This window comes from Urocitellus parryii, chromosome 12 (assembly GCF_045843805.1).
Source record: "Urocitellus parryii isolate mUroPar1 chromosome 12, mUroPar1.hap1, whole genome shotgun sequence".
Lineage (NCBI taxonomy): Eukaryota > Metazoa > Chordata > Mammalia > Rodentia > Sciuridae > Urocitellus > Urocitellus parryii.
The window spans coordinates 37488653-37511500 of record NC_135542.1 but is presented as its reverse complement, the minus strand read 5'-3'; the positions used below and the strand labels follow the sequence as shown (position 1 = coordinate 37511500).

Genomic DNA, 22848 nt, shown 5'->3' with positions numbered 1-22848 from the left:
TCAAAGCACAAAGCAACCTTTACAAGTGGACAGGGAGGGGTAGCTGGGAGGGAGTCTGAATTTCTGGAAAGTCTGCCCCTTTCCCTTCCATCTGTCTGTACTCTCAGATCTTCCATTCTAGAGAGTCTCCAGGTCTGTTTCTCTCCACTTGGAATTCAAATTCTTTCGTGTCAGTGGCATTCCTTGCCTTTCTATGACCCATCCTCCCTTGGATATTCTGGAATAGGAAATCATAGCAGCATGAACCCAAATGGCAAATTTCATCATACAATCAGCAGGACAACCACTTTACTCGGAAGTTGGGGGACTGGAGAAGTGCCAGAAGAAGAGAGAATAGCTTAAAAGGAAAGGAAAATACTAGCGATGGCCCTAAATACAAGTCATCTGGGGTGAGCAATCTCATTTCAGAAATAAAATCACAAGTCAATGCCCAGGGAGAGAATATTAGTTTTACAAGTGTCCTCTCAAAAACAATATCAGGGAAAAAACAAAAAGTGTGCCCACTGTTCACAGATACGTGTATTATATAAATAGATGGATAGATGCACAATCTGGAAAGGTAGGAAAGAAATGTAAAAATTACTTTTTATGATGGATAGTTGTGGGGTTTTTTCCCCCCCAAAATGTGCTTAATGTCATTTCACATTTTAAAGAAAATCATGATACCTGGCATTGTCAGCCATAGAAAACCGGCCTGAATCTTCTGCAAGGGAATTTCTGGTTTCTGGTGTCTGTCTGGAAACTTTAATCTATCATGTAAAAGCCATACTTAAGCCACTTTCTCCAGGGATTAATCGCTCTTTAATGGAGTTGGGATTATTTCTAATTTGCAGCTCTAACAGCAACGTCATTAAAGGCTGCTTTTAGCCTATTGAGCTCCAAACCATTGTCACGTATGCGAAGGTGGAGGACAGAAAGGCGCTTGTGCAACAAAACGGCCGATTAGGTCACCCTCCGAGGCCAACCGGAGCCGCAGCTGCAGAAGCCATCCAGCTGCCGCGCACTATCTGCAGTGGCCGCCACATCAGGAGACGCGGCGGCCGCCGCGGAGGTCGTGTGCGCCTCTGGGTCTCTTGCCGCACCCAGAAGTGCCGGGATGGCGGGGAGGATGAGGGGAGTTGGTAACAGCATCGCCATGGCAACAGTGACGTCCTTTTACCCTGGATCTAATTGGAGGAAACCCCGTGGCCGAAGCCGCAGCCTGCCGGCCAACCCAACTTGCCCAGGCCGACCCACCCTCCTAGCCTCCGCTTCCCCTCCCGCCCCGCCCCTGGCGCCCCCTTCCGCGCGCTCGGTCCTCATTGGTCAAGGACGGGGCGGGAGGTGGGACTCCCGGGGAGTCGCGGCACGCCATTGGACGGTAGCCTGTGCCTCGGCTCCGGGCTAGGCTGAGACGGGAGGGTCCTCTGCTAAAGCCAAAAGCAGATCAAAGTGGTGGGACTCGCGTCGCGGCCGCGGAGACGAGAAGGTGAGCGTTAGGGGTGGCCGCGGGCATCCTCTGGCCGCTCAGGGCCTGAGGACTGGGCAGGGGCGCAGCACTCGGGAGCGGCCGGCGCCCGCCGCTCGCCTCGGGGTCCGCTCCCGGCGGGAAGGTGCGGGGCCAACGGCCGCTTCCATTTTGGGCCGGCCGGGCGGGGGTGGCGGCCGCGGTTCGCGCCGGGTCCGCGCACCGGTCTCCGCCTCCTCCCGCGCGGCCCGCGAGCTCCCGGACGCCCGGCACGGGCGGGCGGGGGCGAGGGAAATTCAAGCGGGCCGCGTGTGCGGGAGACAAAGCGGGCGGCGGCGGCGGGCCGCATTGTCTGACGCGCTCCCCTCCCTCCTTTTTGTCCCCGCCGGCGCCGCCCCGCCCCTCGCAGCTCTCGAGGAGGAGGACTCCGGATCAGGGTCGGCGCTCGCCCTCGCTCGCCTCGCCCCCGGCCTCGGCCCCCGCGCCATGGAGAAGACCGAGCTGATCCAGAAGGCCAAGCTGGCCGAGCAGGCCGAGCGCTACGACGACATGGCCACCTGCATGAAGGCCGTGACCGAGCAGGGCGCTGAGCTGTCCAACGAGGAGCGCAACCTGCTCTCGGTGGCCTACAAGAACGTGGTCGGGGGCCGCCGGTCCGCCTGGAGGGTCATCTCGAGCATCGAGCAGAAGACCGACACCTCCGACAAGAAGTTGCAGCTGATTAAGGACTATCGGGAGAAAGTGGAGTCGGAGCTGAGGTCCATCTGCACCACGGTCCTGGTGAGTCGCGCAGCTCGGCGCCCAGAAGGGGCGGCGGGAGCCGGGACGCCTTTTGTGCGAGGCTCTTGGCTAAGGGTTTCGTGGGCACCGGGTGTCCGAGTTCGCCTTGTCGCGGGCTTGCCCTGGCCACCTCGGTAGGTTATTTCGTGCTTGGACTCCCGGTAAGTCTTTTCCCCGGTGCCCGGTTGCCAAAACTTTGAACCGTCGAGTAGTTCTGCACAGACTGAGAGTCGGCTTTGACCTTTCGGGGAAGACTGCTCCTGGGATCTGTGAGTCCTTTAGATGTATTTGATCGTCAGCAGCCTTCAGATAGTTGAACGAAGGCCCCAGGATCTTTTTGATAAAGACTCCAGTAGGTTTTCCTCTCAAACCTAACGATGGAAAGAAAATCTAAGCAGATAGTTCATTTTTCCAGTAAGAGTATCTGTTGAGCTTCTCTCCTATTAAGAATGGAGGTGGGGGGAGCGTAAATGTGGAAAGAGCACAGCCAGATATAAAGAGCAAAATGTCCTGGCCACTTTCAGTATTTAATGACATTTCTCTAATGTATTGAAATGAATTCATTTCTGGTGTGGAGTAGGCAAGGAAAGCTTTCCAGGTTTTGAACTGACCAGTCTTAGCCAGGGTGACTGTTGGGTGGAGTAGGTGGCTGCTGTGATTCACCCTTATTATATATTTTTAGCTTTGTCATTGCACAGATCTTTTGATCAGTCATTTAAGTTTTTAAAATTTGCCAGCACTCCATTCTGTAATATAAGTTAAATGTTTTAATCATCAGTTACTTCTATAAATACAGTATGAAATACCTTATACAAAACTGGTATTTCTTTAAATGCCACCTTTACAAGATGCCTATTGATTTTTTAATGTTTATTCCAGTTGTATTTTAGGTGGGCTTTGAAAGACAAGCATGCTAGATTGGTGTTTTTTAAAGGGGAATAGAAAAAAAAAATTTTTCCAACCTTCTCTCCTTCAACAAATCAGACTGGTGCTTTTCTTCACCTTGTAAAAAAACTTCTTTAACCTACCTGTTTTTCTAAGACAAATATAGGTGACCCAGACCTAATCATGGCTGATGGAAATAGCTGGCAAAGGGCAAAAAGGCAATGCAGAGAGTGTACTAAAGTGGAGAAAACTTTATTTATATTATTTGCTATGTGAAGGCAAGATTTAGCTTCAGTCCTGGCTTGGCATAGGGGAGGGACTTTCCTCATTGAACTTGGGCACTCAACCACTGAGCCACATCCCCAGCCCTATTTTTTATTTTAGAGGCTGGGTCTTGCTGAGTTGCTTAGCAACCTCACCATTGCTGAGGCTGGCTTTGAACTTGCAATCATCCTGCCTCAGCCTCCCAAGCTGCTGGGATTACAGGTGGGGCGATGGCGCCCTGCTGAGGAGGCACTTTTAAAAGCTCTTCTATCCAGATTGCTTTTATTCAAGAAATTTGTGATCTTGAAGATGATGAGACCTCAATGGCATTAGTTATTGACAGCATTATCTATTGTCAAGAGAAATCTCAAGAATCTCTTATACTGACAGTGATTTCTAGGTATGTATTGCTTTTGAACATTCTCAAAAGCGTGGTTCAGTTGCTTTTCTATTATTAGTTTTGAGATTTGTTAGTTACCCTGTGTGATTCAGAATTATAGTTTCCCTGTTTGCTAGCAAGTTTACTCTGAGCCAAAGGGATATTCCTTTTATTTTGTGGCTCTTGTAAATTTTGGTTTTTATGATGGCCTAAGTCAGTGACAGAGAGTTTTGCTTCATTATGTGGTTTGAGGGACCAGGTGTATTAGAATAGACCTTTCATGAAGATCATTTTAATAAGAGAACCCCTGAAATTAGGACAGTTTTTTTTAAAATACCAAGAGGAAATAGAAGAGGTTAACTTGATTAATCTGAGACACTGATGCATAAATTAAACATATTCTTAGTAAAATGGCTTATGAAACTTATTTTGGCTTGATGGCCAACCTATTAAAAAAATCACAGAAAAGCACATCTTCAGGTTGACAACTATAAGTGAGAGCTCACTGTGTGAAAGGCATTGCACCAGGCAGTGTAGGGAAGAACAAAGCAGAGAACCATAGGTTTTTGCATATGAAAAATGCATGAACGTGAATTATATAATTCCCATAAAATGGTTCTAAACAAAATGCTGTGTAGTGTAAAGAAAACAGAAACCTCAGAAAAAGCTTCACAGAGGTAGTGGCTTTGGGGTAAGCATTGAGGGAAGAGGTTTGGGAGGGGCTGTAAATATTCTAGGCAGAAGGAATATTCACCATGGTGCTTGTTCAAGGGAAGGCTTTCATTGTGTCTGGAGTAGGGTCTGAAGAACAAGGCAGAAAAAAAACTGAGAGAGGAGAGTAGGAACCATAATTTATAAGAGAAGGTTAAAGTGAGGTTTTCCTCATTTAACTGGCAGAGATGTTAAAGATTTCCTGAATGGTGTACATGTGGCAGCATCAAGAATTCATGGCCTATAATTGGATCTCACAGACAAGGAAGTGATAGACAAATGAACAAGAGTCTTAAGATTGATAGCAATTTCTGTATTTATTTGTTTGCAGTGCTGGGGACCAAACTTGGCCTTGCTCATGCTAGGCAAGTGCTGTACCACTGAGCTACATCTCCAGCCTTAATGCTTTTTTTAAGAATTTGACAGAATCTGTTGAAATAATGAGGAAAGAAGAGTGAAGCCTAAAGTTTCTGAACATGCATGCTGAAATGGGATTTTCTTTATTCCTTTGGTGAATAGGAAGGAGAATTTGGTGTGAAGGAAGTAGGTGAGACTGACATATGGTTGTAGAAGATTAGATAAAGAGTAACATGAAGGAACCAGCTACATTTTTGATCCAGAATAGCAGAGATTCTGAGCCTCTTCTTTCCCTTTCATAGAGTAAGTTGGAGATGGAAATTCTTTTGATCATTTATTCAAAATGCACAATGTGTACAACCCTCAGCCTATTTAATAATCACTATATTGAGAAGGTTATTAATGAACTGTGAAATCAGAAAAAAAATATTAAAAACAAATGAGTACTATAAAGAGCAGAGGAAATTAAGAGGGTCAGAGTGGTCAAAACCAGGTTCTTAGTGGAGATCTGAGAGAAATTATCAGGTTATCTCTGTTACTGTCATTTGTTCACCAGGATTGGGATAGAATATCTAGATCTTTTCCAATCCTTATATTTGGGGGCTAGGTAAAGTTAAATAGACCTGGTCATTCTACCTGTACTTTGACTTTCTACCTGTAGTAAAGTCCAAGTTGAAGAACATGTCAAGGATAAATGAAATATTGAAAAACTAGTGACTAGTGAAATGATTTCAGAAAGAAGTAATGTGTTGGGGCTGGGAATGTGGCTCAGGCAGTAGCGCGCTCGCCTGGCATGCGTGCAGCCCGGGTTCGATCCTCAGCACCACATACCAACAAAGATGTTGTGTCCGCCGAGAACTAAAAAATAAATATTAAAAATTCTCTCTCTCTCTCTCTCCTCTCTCACTCTCTCTTTAAAAAAAAAAAGACATTTTAAAAAATTGAATTTTCTCTCTCTTTTTTTTAAAAATTAGAATCACTTAAAATAGCATATAGAGAATTTCTTAAAAGCTTAAAAGTCTGTGTGGTTGTGTAACAGCTCTGTAACCTTATTTTAGTAATTTGTTTAAATTTAGTTGTGTTCAAAATTAAATTAATCTCTTTTAATGAAAATGTGACTCCTGTGCTGGTCATTATTTTGGAGTGGGATTGATGTGGTGTAGTTAAATTTTAATGTGATTTTGTTGGCATAATGGGAAAAGTGTGAGGTCTGGAATCAGTTTTTTTAATTATTTCTACATCCCACCTTACAGTTTGGTGAGTACTGGCAAGTTTCTTCATCTCTCAGCCTTTCTTTTCATCTTAAATTGGTAAGAGTGATGCCTGTCTTTATAAGGTTGTAGTTAGAATAATAGCTAATAATTAATGTATATTGGGCATTTACTACCTACTGCACATTTTTTTGTGCACTTTACATACTTATTCTGCTTCCAGAATTAGATTGATAAGTGTTACTATTTTTAAATTGAGGGAACTGAGAGGCATAAGGAAGTTAGTACCTTGGTCAAGCTAGTAAGTAGTAGAGTTAAGTATCTGAATCTAAGTGTGATCCCAGATGAAATGAAATAAAACAAAGCAGCCCTTTAAGGTACATGGTAGCTGACTTAAGACTACAGTATGAGTCTTGGGGGGGCGTAATTTATGTTTTTCAATAAATAGAAGACATTAAGGTTTATAACTTAGGAGGAAAGAAAGATCTTTGGACTAAATGCTCAGTCTCTATAATACTGAGGACTTCCTTATTTATTTATAAGGATATTGCAATAAGATTTAAAAGCTTTTAAAAGACTTTTGGGTGTGTTACCCTTAGATTGTAAGCTGATTGAAGCTGAGAGTTGTGTGTGGGTTTTGTTTGTTTTTTAATAAAAAGTAAAACGAGCTGGGTATGGTGAAACCCCAGCTACTTGGGATAGTGAGCCAGAAGGGCTATATGATCGAGAACAGCCCGGTCAGGGCAACTTTGTGAGACCCTGTCTCAAAATAAAATAAAAAGTTCTGGGGAAATAACTCAGTGGTAGAGAACTTGCCTAGCATGCTGGAGGTCCTGGCACCAAAACTAGAACAGAAAGTAAAGTAGAATGGAATATTGTAAGTGTAAGCTTAGATCAGTATTTCTCAACCATGATATTTTGCCCACTCTCCTTCCCCTAGGAAACTTTTGGCCACATCTGTAGACTTTTTTGGTTGTCAAGACTAGGAAGTGAGAAGAATGCTGGGCATGTGTGCTACTGTCATTTTGTGGGTAGAGGCCTGAATGCTGCTAAGCATCATAAAAGGCACAAGGACCCCCCCCACCACCACCACACACACATACACGCTGCCCCAAGAGTTATCTCCCCCCAATGCCAATAAATACCAAAATTGAGAAGCAATTGCGTTAAAATGAACTCTAATAAGTTGTACTGAATGTGTGCCTGTCCCTTGGGGTTCTATTAATGTATTGGCATCTTACCTGAACTATATTTATCTAGACTTGTTACTTTCTCCCTTGTCAATACTGTGTGAGGGTATCTATAGTTCACCTTGCTGAAATATACTTAGTGAGTCCTATATTTTCCAAGTGCCACTTGATGAGTACCTCTGAAAGCCCTGAAACTTGTTCTTTTAAAAACTTGGCCCAGCAGCTTGTGAGGTTGAGAGGTAGGAGGATCACAAGTTCAAAACCAGCCTCAGCAACTTACCAAGGCCCAAAGCAACTCAGTGAGACTCTGTCTCTAAATAAAATACAAAATAGGACTGGGATGTCACTTAGTGGTTAAGTGCCCCTGGGGTTCAGTCCCCCGTGCCAAAAAAAGAAAAAAACTTGGTACAGAAAGAAAAGACCACCTGAAATCTGTTAGGAAGATTAATGAACTGCAAATATTCTGCTCCCTTCATAACACCCACTAATAGTGTGGCATATGTGGTCTACACTTTTAACCCTGTGGTCTGTTTATTTGCATGTTCTATAATTTTACTAAATTACTAATACTCTATTGAAATTTAGGTTTTAAACAACATTCTCCATTATAAGCAACACTGGGAACAACATCCTTTTTGGATGCTTTATGTTAGGATTTACTTGTAAAATTCTCAGTGAAATTTCCATATTAAAAGATTTGCATTTCCCTAGAAAGCCCTCTGAAAAGATTGTGAGTTTACACTGTCAGCAGCAGTGGTTGAGAATGGTCATTTCTCTTTACCCCTTCTCAAGCACAGGTAGGTAGTAAGGATAACAAAAATCTAGTTACCGGAAGCATCAAACTGTTACCTCCATGTTTATTTAGCATCCGATGTAATGAGGACTACCTTGTTTCTCACAAAGGGCTAGTTATCACAACTAACTTTTACCTCATGTAGTTCCACTTATAAAATGATACCATAATTTTGTAGCAGAAATAAAGTGACAGTTAATAATTTTTAAAAATGATACCATTGGGCTGGGGATGTGGCTCAAGCGGTAGCGCGCTCGCCTGGCATGCGTGCAGCCCAGGTTCGATCCTCAGCACCACATACCAACAAAGATGTTGTGTCCGCCGAAAACTGAAAAATAAATATTAAAAAAATTCTCTCTCTCCTTCTCTCTGTTAAAAAAAAAATGAAAAAAAAAGATGCAGATACAGTTATTTAAAAAAAAAATGATACCATAGCATGGGATTTGTTAGTTCATAGTGTTTACTAGTTGGGAAAATCTTGATTATGTATGATGTTCTTTTATGATATTTATCATTAAGATCAGTTTTTACATTTAGCAAAGTGACAACAGAAAATATCTTTGAGTTGGCACTGTTTTTTTTTGTCTATCACTTCAGAATAATGAGAGGTAGGGATGAAGTAGGAATTCTTTGTATTATTCTCTCTTTCTATATGTTTAAGCTTTACTATAATAAAAGAGGTGGGTTCCCTCCCCTAGATGTTTACATAAGATAGATGAACACATAAGTCTAGAAAAAAGTCTGTTCAAGAATATCCAGCTGGGTGCAATGGCACCTATAATGTACACCTGTAATCCCAGCGGCTCAGAAGGCTGAGGCAGGCATGTCACCAGTTCAAATCCAGTCTCAGCAACTTAGTGAGGCACTTAGCAACTCAGCAAGACCTTGTCTCTAATAAAATATTAAAAAGGGGGGCTAGGGATGTGTCTCAGTGGTTAGGCACTCCTTGATTCGATCCCCAGTACTTATATATATATATATAATCTCCATAGCAGCTGTATTCTAAGAGCAGAAAGCTGAAACATTCCAATAATAGGAAAATGGATAGATACTGGCATGTTAATAAATGGAATACTACTTAGTGATAAAGAAATGAACTACTGAAACATGTTACAATATGAGTGAATTTCAAAAACATGGAAAGTGAAAGAAACTGCATGAAAAATTACTTAGTGTGTGATTCCATGTATATGAAATTTTAGAATAAACAAATTTTATATGATTCAAGAGAAGACTAGTGGCCTCTGGGGAAGAGGCACGTGGTTGACTAGGAAGGGACTGGGGAAAACCTTCTCGGATGTTTATGGTTCTTTGTTACAGGTTTTGGTTACACAAGTACATGCATCTCTCAGCATCCCACTGTACATCTAGGTTGTGCATTGCGTTGTATGTAAATGTAGAAGGTTAATGATAGGATCTAGGTGGAGGGTATCCACTGAAAGTGTTGGTTGCTATGTATTGAGGTATGATACTCCACATCACTGACTGGGTATATCTACAGCCACCAACAAAAACAAGTACTGCAGCCTGTGTTTTGTCCTCAAGATATGAGAATGTACAGAAAGGTGAGATATCCACTTACAAGGTGTGGTTGATAAATTTGCATTTGGTGATGAGTGTTAGATTGACAGAATTACAAGTTGCTGACTTCCATAATGGACCATATTCTAGGGCAGTGGTTCACACACTTGGTCTCAGGACTCCTTTGTACAACTCAAAAAATCGTGGCCCTTGGGGCTGAGGCTATGACTCAGTGGTAAAGCACTTTCCTAGCACGGGTGAGCTACTGGGTTCGATCCTCAGCACCACATAAATAAAACAATGGTATTGTGTCCATCTACAACTAAAACAATATATATTTTTTTAAAATATCATGGCCCTTAAAAGTTTTTTTTATATAGATTAAATCTATGGATATTTTACATGATTACAAATTTAAAGTTTCTATAAGTCATTTGAGATAATTACTGACTGACTCATTTAGAAAAATAAACCCATTAGAAGTTAACATTTTTTTTTTTCCCCAAAGAAAACAGTTTATTAAAGACAATGTTCAGCTGGGTTGTAGCTCCTGCCTGCCATGCCAACTACTTGGCCCAGGTCCAATGCAGGGAGCCACCTTCCCAAGCAGGTCTCAGCAATGGCTAAGCCTCTGGCAGCTCCCCAGACTCCCGTCTCCCTTGGGGGCCCTTTGGAAGGGGGGAATCAAAGGCACAGGGAACCCAGGCAACACTGAAATGTCTGTAAATCTCTGAATTCTCTCAGTAGCTGAGGGTTAGGATTGGACATTTCCCCAATTTGAGCAGGAAACTCAAAACTACTGGCCACTAGAAATTCTGCATATTGAAAATAGGCTAGACTTAAGGGTCACATCTAGGGGAAACCACATTCCCATTTAACCCCTGCATGTGTCCTCTTTAGGTGGGGGTTCCTAGTAGGGTGCATGAGACCAGGATTCTCAACCCCTGGCCTTCTCAATATGCTAGTCTTCATGTGAACAATTAGCTGAGGCCAGGGTGGGCATGCTCAAGGCTGTAATCCCCAGAGGACTGCAGCAATAGTAGGCGAGCCTGGACAATTTTACCAGACTCTCCCAAAGGGCTGGGATGTGGCTCCGGGATTAGCACCACTGGGTTCAATTGCAGGAACCAAAGGAGTAAGAATTAGCTTACTCTGGGGGCATGAAGTCTTATTGAGGGCAGGACATTGTGCAGAAGTCACAGGCTCCTGGAGGCCACCTCAGACAGCAAGAAGTTAACATTTTTAAATTATAAAACATACAAAATAAAATTTACTATTTTAAGTGTTCCAACTGTGGCATTAACTACATTCATACTGTGTGCAACCCATCTATCAGCAGAACTTTCTTATCTCCAACTCTAGATCCCATTAAACACTGTATTCTTTATCCTCAACCTCTGCCAATCGCCATTCTTCTTTTTGCTTTATGAATTTGACTGCTGTAGGTACCTCGAGTGAGTAGAATTAATTTTTCTAAAAAAAGAATAACAACAAAATTAGAATAGTAGCATTGCTTTACATTCCCAACTACACACCATTTTTTAAAGAATTTCATCTCTTCTTATTCTTAAAACATGATAGTATTAAATAAAGTCGTGAAATTTAAAAAACTACATCATACCACAAGCATATCCATCCATATGTGTGATAGAATATGGGTTCCAGCTCTTACAGAATAGAAGAAAGTAAACTACTTTGGGAAGACAACTAAGCAAGAGGACCTGGTACTAGAAGAGTCTGGTAGGAGAAAGTGGGGAAGGTGAAAGATAAGGATCTGCTCCTTTCCTTTCTGTTACTACATAGAGGGCCGAAGTATGTAGTAACTACTTGGATCCCATTAGGAGCCAGACCAGTGTTGGTCAACTGGTATGGCCAGGGGGTAGAATACTGACCACAAAAATGGAGACAAACAGTTTCTGTGCAGCTTGTTTCCCAGCCTCTAATATTCCTTGTGATTGGCCTTCTCCAGGTTTTCATAATCTACGATAACCTTATTAATGATGAGAGAGAAACCAAAGTCCACAGTGCTATGCAACTGTAACTTCTGGTACTGTGCTCATGCCAGCAGCATCCACTCACCATGCTTCTGCAGCAGTTGACATTCTGCCACAGTCTCAAAATTGGGGCCTGCCACCAACATGTAGGTACTTTCACGTAGCTCCCCTATTTGTTTCTAGGTACTGAGAGCCTTCTGCCTTGTATTCTAGTTGTAAGCATCACACATGGCAGGAAAATGAACTCCAAATCTTTGGTCATTAAGCCCTTTGAGAGGGTTCTGGCCACAGAGGCCAGTTAGTTTAATGTGATTATGGATCAGCAAGATATCTCCAACCTCAAACTTGAGGTTGAGTCCTTCAGCTGCATTGTGACTGCCAAGGTGTCCACACCTGGAAGCCAGAAGACCCTCACAGGGAGTGTCACCTTCCATAGTGGGTGTCCTTCATACATGTGGAACCTATCCTGCTTCATCACATGCATTGTTGTTCAGGAACCCAAACACTAGTCTGCCAGCGTGACCTTGACCTGGCGCTGTTTATCTTACTATTGTCAAAGACCTGGGCCTGGTTGAATCTGTCTGTCAGAGCTTCTAATCCAGATCCATGGATCATTGCTAGTTGAGGTCAAGAGAGAAACCATTCTGATAATCTTTCACGTTCTTCTGTACCTTGTGCAGATGAACTTTTATGAGCAGCTGCCAAGTTTTTCTGCAGATCTCTTCTTATATACAATTTCACTTGGAAAGACTGGTTTCTCAAGAATCCTGTGCAGTTGTCAGTTCCTGGGATGATGCTGCTTTTTTTTTTTTTTTTTTTTTTTTGGTGTGACCTCTCTAGTTGGCTTAGACAGAACTCTCTGAGCAGTAAAGACTATATGCTTCTCGCTGAACTTTTTCTCCAATTCATGCACTAGCTGGACTTGGATTTTCTGGAAAGATTTCATTTGAGGACCTGGAACAAAAGTTACATCTTTCTGGCTATCTCCAACTTAGCTCTCCTTGGCTGCTGTGATGTTGAGTTCCTGCAGCTCGGCCTCAAGGTCCGAGTTTAGCTCTAGCTCTGGCTTCTTGCCTTGGGCTTCATCATCAAGGTGCTGAACCGAAGAGGTCTTGGTCCTGAGGGAGCACACAGACAGGTTCAGCAGGCAGGGCCTGCTGCCCTGAAGGACTTCAGAGGGCCTTCCTTGCTAAGTTGCCCAGCAGTGATTTATTTTTGCTCAAGGCAGGTTTCTGAACTCTGCTTTTAATGTGAATGGCCTTGTAGGTGTTTATAAAACAATATTTCAGCCAGATTACAACTAGTTTCCTTTTAATTCATTATCAGCATATCTGATTAGAGAATTTATGAAGAAAATAGGAATAAGTTAATGAATGATGGTCACAAATTATCCATAAGAGCCCTGAACTTTTTTGTAAGTACTGTTGAACCATTTTTGTCTTGTGTGCTTTTTTTGTTAGTGGTTTTTTAACATTTTCAAAAATAAAACAACACTAAAAATTGTAGCACCATTTAAAATTCTTTGTAATGGTTACCACACAATAAATTTTTCTGAAGGAAATTCATTCCTCTGAGGAACTTAAAAAATAATTGAATCACCTTCCTCTACAGTTTTAAAGAAAAGTTTATAAAATAGTTTGGCTTAGTTGTCTTTATTTAATAACTTGTTCATGTTTTTTTGTTTGTTTTTTGTTTTGTTAATTACTGGGATTAAACACATGGGTGCTTCACCACTAAGCCACATTCCCAGCCTTTTAAGTTTGAGACTGGGTCTCACTGAGTTGCTGAGGTTGGCTTTGAACTTGTGATCCTTGTGTTACTATGCCCCGCTAGTTCTTTTTTTGTTTGTTTTAACCAAGTATAATTCAAATACCATAAGTGCTAAGTGTTAAGTGGCTTTTAATTTATTCTTAAAGTTTTGCAGCCACCACTACTAATTCCAAAACATTTTCATTACCACAAAAAGAATCTTGAACCCATTAATAGTCAGTTATTCCTCATCCTCCCTTCCCAAGCCCAGATTGATAACCAGCTAGTGAGCTGTGGAACTCAGATCCACCTTTTCTAGAATAGAGAAGGTGCCTTTTGTTGTAGAGCCTTCCCTTATAGACCCCATTCTTCCACGATCATCTTGCCTTTTTCTGAATTCTCCTTGGTGGCAATAGGGAAGCACTTGCACTCTGGTGGTACATGCTCTTCCACCAGAGTGCTCCCTCCTTCTGTTTTAATATGTGCTAGTGTTGTTGGTAAGTCCTAGGGGTTGTAATAGCACAGACATCACCAATAAAGGGAAGTCCAGGTTCTTTAACATGATCTGAAACCTAACAGCCTTTTTCTTCATTGACTCTGTGCTCCAGCCACATGGAACTACCTGTGGATCTTTCTTATATAATGCCCTTTATCCTATTTTTTTCTTTTGGAAAGGGGAAGTACTGAGGATTACTAAGGTACATCTTCAAAATTTCTCTTTTATTTATTTATTTATTTATTTATTTATTTATTTTTTCTGAGGCAGTACTTCTCTGAGTTTCCCAAGCTGGCCTTGAAATTTGGCAATCCTCCTGCCTCAGCCTCCAAGTAGCTGGCATTACAGGAGTGCATCAGCATGCCTGGTATATTTTCTTTTCTTTGCTCTCCTCTCCATAAGCCTGGATGAATACATTTATGTAATATTTTCCTTTTCACCAAGTCTGTAATGAGACCCAGTTGTATATTGTCTGGAGTTTATCAGTGTTGTACATTCCTCTTGTGCCTTTCTCCAAAATAAATTGCACCCAATTCAGATTAGTATTTGTGGTAAACTGTAAATGTATATAAGAATAAGGATTTCTGGGCTGGCGTTGTGGCTCAGTGGTAGTACGCTCACCTAGCAAGCGCGGGGCCCTGGATTCAATTCTCAGCACCACATAAAAACAAAGATATTGTGTCCAATATCTTTGGATATTTAAAAATGAATATTTAAAAAAAAAGAATAATTAGGATTTCATCCTCCCCCCCCAATGTACTAGTAAGCATTGTTTTTATTTCTAAGGTTTTTTGTTTTTTTGGTTTTTTTTTTTTTTTTTTTTACTGTTATGCCCAGTAATTAGTTGAAGATAGTCAGTAATCCATTAAGTTTAATTTCTCTTGATCCTTTTCTTCCTTTTGTGCCCTGTAAGAAAGCTGATAAATAGAGGCAGTAAGCAGTAAGGAATCAAATATAGTATACTGGTTTTATTTGGTTTATCTTGTTTTGGTTTATGGGTGGTTTTGAGGTTCTTTTTTTTTTTTTTTTTTTTTTTTTTTTTTTTTTTTTTTGGCATGGAAGATTGAACCCAGGGGCATTAATCTCTGAGCCACATCTCCAAGCTCTTTTTATTTTTCTTTATTTTAATATAAGATCTTGTTAAGTTGCTGAGGCTAGCCTCAAACTTGCCGTGCTTCTTCCTCAGCCTCCTGAGTCACTGGAATTGCAGGAGTATGACATGCTCTGCTCTTTATTGTTTTTCTTTTCTTATTTCTTTTTTCTTCTAGGTAGCTGATTGTTTGGGGGCAGTAGAATGCACCAAGCTCATAAAGGGCTGTCCAGTCCTCCATAAGACACTATTGTGCTGTAGCAGATGTTAGGCTGATGGCAATATTATTGTAAATTTTGTCTGTGTCATGGAATAGACGTGGCTAGGGATCTTATGGACCAGGAAAAAGGATTTAGGAATTTTATTTGGGGCAGACAAGTAAGTTCTTTCTTGTTATACAAAATGTTGGATTTTTTTTTACCTTCTTCTTCCTCCTCCCTTTGTCTCTTAGCCTGTAGGTTTTCACTCAAATTTGCCCACAATTTCCATTTTGCTTATTTTTGCTTTCACTGTAACTTAAATGGCAAATACTCACTTAGGTCTAAAGAGTATATAAATTCCTTGACATCAGGACAACTTATATTAATTCATGACTTTTTGGGGGAGGTACTGGGACTTGAATCCAGCTTAACCACTGAGCCACATCCCGTGCCCTTTTCATTTTTGAGACAGGATCTCAAAATTGCTTAGGGCCTCACTTAAGTTGCCAAGGCCGGCCTTGAACTTGCAATCCTTTTGCCTTAGCCTCCTGAGTTGCTGGGATTATAGGTGTGAGCCACCATGCCCGGCCTTATGACATTATTTTAAGAAGTATTCTAGCTGATGTTGGGTCTTTTTTTGATACTATTAGAATCAGACCCCAACCCAGACATGATATGGTGCATACCTGTAGTCCCAGCAACTCTGGATACTAAAGCAGGAGAAATACAAGTTCAAGGCCAGCTTCAGCAATTTGGCAAAGATCTGGGGATGTAGCTCATTGGTGAATCCACCCCTGGGTTAAAGCCCTAATACCCCCCAAAAAAAAAAAAGAAAAATTTTTGTTTTGTAATTAAAATTAAAAGAGCTGAGTGTGTAGCTCCAGTGGTAGAGCATTTGCTTAGTATGCATGTGGTCCTGGGTTCAATCCCTAGTACCCACCAAAAAAATTTTTTTTAATGCCTTTTTTATAGTGTGATTTTTACTGATGTTACTCAGCTTTCTCCCAGAAAAGCATATTTGCATTAATGAATACTCCAGAGTTGCATGAATTTTAATAAATATAAGTTGGAGATTATATTTTTTTAGGAATTTACCTCATTTAAATTAGGATAAGGAAGAAGTGTTTGTAGGGTAGGGGTGTTGGACAGGTTATTATAGTAGTATACATTTATGGTCTAGGATTTGTCTCCTTAGCCTTTGACCTCTAAATCAGTTGGTACATCTAGAGGGGAGCTACAAGGATTAGAAATCAGGCAGAGAGTGAGTCATTATTTAAACATGTTTTAATGCTTGTAGCATTATTTTATTTATTTTGAAGTACTTGGTATTGAATCCAGGATCTTTCTGTTATACCACTGAACCACATCTCCAGAACTCCAGTCAACCCCCACCTTTCTTTTCCTGTGGTACTGGGGGTTGAACACAGGAGCCTTTGAGCTACATCCCTAGCCCTTCTTAAATTTTTATTTTTAGACAAGGTCTTACTAAGTTATCGAGGCCGGCCTTGAATTTGCAGTCCTCCTATCTCAGCTTTTCCAGTTGCTGGAATTATAGGCATGTGTTAATGGGCCCAACACTTACAGGGAAATTGGCAGGAAGATCCAAGTTAGTGTCAGAAGATTGCTTGGTGAGCATAAGAAGCTGTAGTTGGATGATCACAAGGGCTGGGTACTCCAGCACTACTGTATGCAGCGTCAGTATAACTGTTTCACTGTGGAAGACTGTTCACAGACCCAATTATCCTCTTCTGGATAGTGCTGGAGATACTGCCAGTATTTTGCTTTTTCTTTTCACTTTTTGAGCTGGGGATATAGCTCAGTTGGTAGAATACTTGCCTCGGATGGATAAGGCCCTGGATTCAATCCCCCCCCCACCTCCCCCCCAAAAAAAAGAAAAGCAAATTTCTTTTTACTTTTTACCTGTGTATTTCTAGTATCCAACATAAAGAATGCTTATATGTTTGGCTTTTTGGGAGGCCAATTCAGTATTTGGGAGGTACCTTATTGTTACTGCATACTCCTTCTGCTGGAACAGGAATTGATAATAATAGAAATAAGGTTGATTAAATTAGGACAATGCTTTCCAATTCCTTTTATATAACCCCTTTTGTGTAACAAATAGAATAACTATATTTGTGTAGTACATTGGGGAAAATACATTTCTCACCCTGTTTCTGTGATGATTGAATCAGTATCTCTTAACAATTTACATTACCTAGAAGCTCTAGGTTGGGGTCTGTAGGACTTGAATGAGAAGTTTTTTCTTTGATAGGCCTTTGGGGTTTTTGAGTAGGGAATGAATATACCCCAAATAGAATTTAAGGTTAATCTATCTGCAGGGTACAAAATGTATTAGAGAAAGGTCAGCCCTAAAACCTGGCAGGTCAGTTAGGTTATTGGATTTGTTGAGGTGAAATGATATGATTAACTTGAATAATAGTACTAGGAATGCAGGCTCAGGGTGCAGAGTGCATACTTTATATGTAAAAGGCCCTGGGGTCCAATCTCCAGTGCCAAGGTGAGGGAGGAGGAATGTCACTGAAGAGATGGGGTGGGGGAATATTTTTAGGGAAATAGAATCAGTAGGACTTAAAAGCTGGTGGAATGTGAAATGCAAAGTGAAAAGTCCAAGGCAGTGCTGATGAGCTTGGGTGGTTGGAAAATAAGAGGGAAGTAGAATAATTAGGAGAAGTATAGAAATGGTTTAGAAATAAATTTATTTCTGCTCAGGGCATATTGCAATCTAGTGTGTATATATATATTTCAAAATATAAGAATACTCAGCCATGTAACACTACAGAAAAACTGGAAATGTGGATGGAGAGTGATATTTCCCACATTAGCGCTTTTGAGTTTGCTGCAATTCTTGGTGTGGCCTTTAGCTTTAATCAGGGTGGAGCCATTTTTCAAAGATAGATGTGCAATATTTGCCGCAGTCTGGCTGGGCACAAATCACGAGCCACTAAAGCAGGAACAAATTTTATTTTTTCTACTGCAAGAAAAAACCTCACACACGCTCCTGGGGAATCCTCCCGAAAAGCCACGAGGCTCCTCCAGCAACCCCCAGCCGGAAATATCTCTCCGGGAAAACCCTCCTCCTGCACTTCGCCAACCAATGGGAACTCCCGGGGAATCCCCGTGAGAACTAAAAATAGCGCGAGAACTCAAAATTAGCGCTAGAACTCAAAAGTAGCGGCAGAGGCGGATATTAACGCCTTGCTTGTCAATCAATACTGTTGGCAAAATGCCAGGGGCCATACAGACTCGGCTGTGGCTCTCAGCATCTCCCCCCCTTCTGTTTAAATAAACAACAAGTAATGTGGCTTAGGGACCGTGCCTGTTAGGTAGTCCAATTCAACATACGGTCCTTACCCGTCATCGGATGAACTGACCTCTAGGCGTCAGCCTCCTGTCTTAGGTTGGTACCACTGCAATCGGATCATACCCGTCACTGACTACCGGTCCAGCATACAGCCATACTTGTGGATAGGCCTTTGCACCAGTGGGGGGGGTGAGGTTCTTTGCCTCACCTCTGTTGGCCCCCAAACTTGTCCTTGGTGCCAATGGGGGGGTGAGGTTCTTTGCCTCACCTCTGTTGGCCCCCAAATTTTAGACCATCACTAGTAGAAGGGAGGAGGATGAAAAATGCCATGACACCAAGCCAATTGAGGGCTCCTTTGAAAAATTGTACCACCGGTGACACCATCAGCAAAGATGCCAGCATTACCACAATTCGCTGCACCAACAGATAGTTCACAATGCATACAAGTGATACATAGTCCAGGCAAGTTCTGCAAGCAGTTCAAAGTAGAGGAATCTGTCAATATGTCCATTTCTTCCCAAAGTAAATCTACTCCTTGATTGAGCATTACTTGTTGAGTTATTATTCACTGATGCATCAGTTTATACAGTTTGTTGATAGCTACCGAAGAAGCTGTAGTTTGGTTTTATCTTTGTCTTCACCGGCACTGGGATGAAGATAGGAATTCTGGCAATGATGCTAGGAAAAAAATTATGTAACATTCCAACAGGCATTAAGAAAACAATTTTTTGAACAATTTACATTATCCTGAACAGAATTATTAAATATAATGAGAAGGAAAGGTGAAAGCAAACAAACAGATCTGTTAACCTCCTTATTTGTTCACATATAAAAACAATTTTCAACAGCTGTTTACCCAATCTAAATTAAACCATTAAAATCACGTGAATAAAAAAAAAATTCGGATCCATTTATTCATGAGCGCTCCTCATATAAGATATATGGACATACACACATACAGACATACAACACAAAACAGAAGTGTGCGCACATAACATACAACATATAAGACAATAATAAAGGCCTTGTTGCTTTACCTAGGTGAAATCTCCATTGCAATGTTTAAAAACTCCACAGTCAAAAAATAAAACACAGTCAAAAAACAAAACTGATCAGAAAAACATTAACCTAGGTTTGTATGAGCTCAAAAAATAAAATAGAACTTTATGATGTGGGAAAAATGCAATAATAAAATAGATATTGAAAAAAGGCACCGTGGTTAATCACTGTCGCAGATGTAAGAATAGCCAAGCTGGAGCTCTGGATATCAGCTGTTATGGATTTCAGTCAAATCATCTTCTTTTTCTGTAGAAATTGTTTTGGTTAACCTCTCTGGAATCCAAATCGGCTGCTGTTCTCCCTGTGGGAACACACAAACGGAACCCCTACTCCAGACAATAACTGGGTCGGGACCTTTCCATTGTCCTGTTAGAATATCTTTCCAAAGTACCTTAGGCTTATGTACATTTTTCGGATACATATGTCTTTCCGCAGCACTAAGTCCTGATGAATCCAAATTTAGAAAGTTTAGAGTAAAAAGGGTTATTTTAAGTTTATCTTTGGGGGATATATACCCCTTTCCAATTCCCTCTTTTTGCTTTAATAAGTACGTTTTAATAGTTTGATGAGCTCTTTCAACTATGCCTGTCCCTGTGGATTGTATGGGATTCCTGTTATATGAGTAATACCAAAAGATGAGCAAAATTGTTTAAAAGAGTTAGAAGTGTAACCAGGACCATTATCAGTTTTTAACTGTTTAGGAACACCCACAGTGGCAAAATTTTGTAAGCAATGAGCTATAACATCTTTAGTTTTTTCTCCGGCATGAAGGGAGCCCATCAAAAATCCGGAAGAAGTATCAACTGTAACATGTAAATATTTTAATTTTCCAAATTCTGGCAAGTGTGTGACGTCCATCTGCCAAATATGGTTAGGTATCAGTCCTCTAGGATTGACTCCAAGATTAACTTGTGGTAAAAAGGTCACACAATTTTGACATTGTTTTATTATATGCCTGGCTTGTTCCTTAGTTATTTTAAAACGCTTTTGTAAAGTATTAGCATTAACATGAAACCTTTTATGAAAATTTGTAGCTTCTTCTACAGTAGAAAAAATATGTATATCATGTGTAGTTTTATCTGCTAAATCATTGCCCAAACTAAGGGCTCCAGGCAATCCTGTATGTGCCCTGATATGTCCTATAAAGAATGGATCTTTTCTATCCCAGATTAGACTTTGTATAGTGGAAAACAAAGAGAAAACAGTAGAGGAAGGGGAAATCCTACCAGCATCTTCAAGGGATATTATAGCATTAACTATATACTGACTATCAGAAAATAAATTAAATACAGAATCTTTAAACATCACAAAAGCTTGTAAAACTGCATTGAGCTCTACCTTTTGAGCTGATTGTTTGGGAACTAAAAATGTAAAAGTTTGATCAGGGGTAACTACTGCTGCTGTACCATTATTAGACCCATCAGTGAATATATTTGGAGCATTCACGATAGGTGTTTTTCTTGTCATTTTAGGAAAAACTACAGGATGCTTAGACCAAAAAGACAACAAAGGATTAGATGGTAAATGATTATCAAATGAAACATTTGATTTACACATGATTATTGCCCATGTATTTAACTCATTAGCTAACTCATCAATTTGCTCCATAGTATATGGAGTAATAATTTTATTGGGAGAAATTCCAAACACTCCCTTTGCTGCTTTTATTCCTTTCAGTATTAATTGTCCTACAGCCTCAGGATACCTAGTAAGAATAGTGTTAGGAGAGTAAGATAAATGTATCCACAATAATGGACCTTCTTGCCAAAATACTCCTGTAGGAATATTTTTTGTTGGTATTACAATGAATAATAAAGGCAAACTTATATCAATTCTGTCCAAATGCATATTTTCCATATATGTTTCAATAATTTTTAATGCCTTTCTTGCTTCAGGAGTTAATATGCGGGGTGAATTTGGATCTGATGGACCTTTTAGGATATCAAATAAAGGTCCCAACTCTCCTGTTGGTATGCCTAGATAAGGCCTTATCCAATTTATATCTCCCAACAACTTTTGAAAGTCATTAAGCGATTTGAGTTGATCTACTCGTATTTGAATTTTAGGTGGACGGACCATGGTTGAGGATAATAGAACTCCTAAATAATTAATTGGAAAATTTAATTGTACTTTATCTATTGCTATCTCTAGATTATAATTTTTTAACAAATTTGTAAGTGTGGCATAACATTCCAACAATGTGTTTTTATCTTTGTGTGCTAACAATACATCATCCATATAGTGAAATATTTGTAGTTCAGGATTTTGATTTCTAAGTGGCTGGATTGCTTTATTAACATAAATTTGACACATAGTTGGGCTGTTAGCCATCCCTTGAGGGAGCACTTTCCATTCATATCTCTGATCAGGACCTTCATGATTCAGTGCAGGGATAGTAAATGCAAAATGTGGACTATCCTCAGGATGAATTGGAATTGAAAAGAAACAATCTTTAATATCTATAGCTAAAACATACCAGGTTTTTGGTAAAGCAGACAATTGAGGAATCCCTGATTGAGCAGGTCCCATAATAACCATCTCATTATTAATGGCTCTTAAATCTTGTAATAATCTCCATTTACCAGATTTCTTTTTAATGACAAAAATGGGAGTATTATAGGGAGATACAGAAGGTTGTATATGTCCCTCCGCTAATTGTTGTTTGACCAGGTCATGGGCTGCTTGTATCTTTTCTTTAGTCAGGGGCCACTGAGAAACCCATACTGGTCTATCTGATTTCCAAGTGATTTTTATTGCCTCAGTGACCCCTTCTGAAAACCCAGTCCATGTCTATTTATTCTTTGATCTATTTGTATTGGTGCTGCTATACCTTGTTCTTGTTTTTCTAATCTTTTTCCTTTCCTAAAACCTTGTCTAGCCATAATAGTGGGTGCATTTTGATTGATATTATTTGTTAATGTCAAACCTAATTGATCTAAGACATCTCGTCCCCATAAATTTACGGGAAGATGATCCAATACATATGGCTGTATAGTTCCTTCACATCCTTCAGGATCCTTCCAATCTAAGACCATTGCACTTCTATGGGGATTAGTTGCCACTCCTAGGCCTCGAAGCGTTTGAGTGGCTTGTTGTAATGGCCAATGTTTTGGCCATTCTTGACGAGATATGATGCTAAGGTCTGCACCTGTATCCAGTAGCCCATTAAATTCATGTCCTTGAATATTTAGTTTTAGCATTGGGCGAGAATCTAAATTCAAAGACAGCATAGCCCAATCTACACCTGTGGAGCCTAAACCCCTGGAACCTCTTTCCATAGTAGTACTGGAAAATTTATCATGTAGGCTGGATATTATTAATAACTGTGCTATTCTATCTCCTGGTGAAATTACTGATATACCCTTTGGAGAACTAGCTATAATTTTTATTTCACCTTCAT

The 22848-nt window shown here is 40.5% G+C and overlaps 1 protein-coding gene and 1 pseudogene across 1 annotated transcript in view; one reads left to right on the top strand and one right to left on the bottom strand.

The window, feature by feature from the left end:
- Positions 1 to 1377: 1377 nt before the first annotated feature.
- LOC113180979 (14-3-3 protein theta) overlaps positions 1378 to 22848 on the top strand; it is a 34597-nt gene continuing 13126 nt past the window's right edge. The window contains exons 1-2 of the mRNA XM_077791843.1: positions 1378 to 1468; positions 1857 to 2227. Coding sequence (XP_077647969.1) covers positions 1934 to 2227 — 294 coding nt within the window. The 5' untranslated portion in view covers positions 1378 to 1468; positions 1857 to 1933. The remainder of the gene's footprint in view (positions 1469 to 1856; positions 2228 to 22848) is intronic.
- Positions 11398 to 12007, bottom strand: LOC113190953 (purine nucleoside phosphorylase pseudogene; annotated as a pseudogene).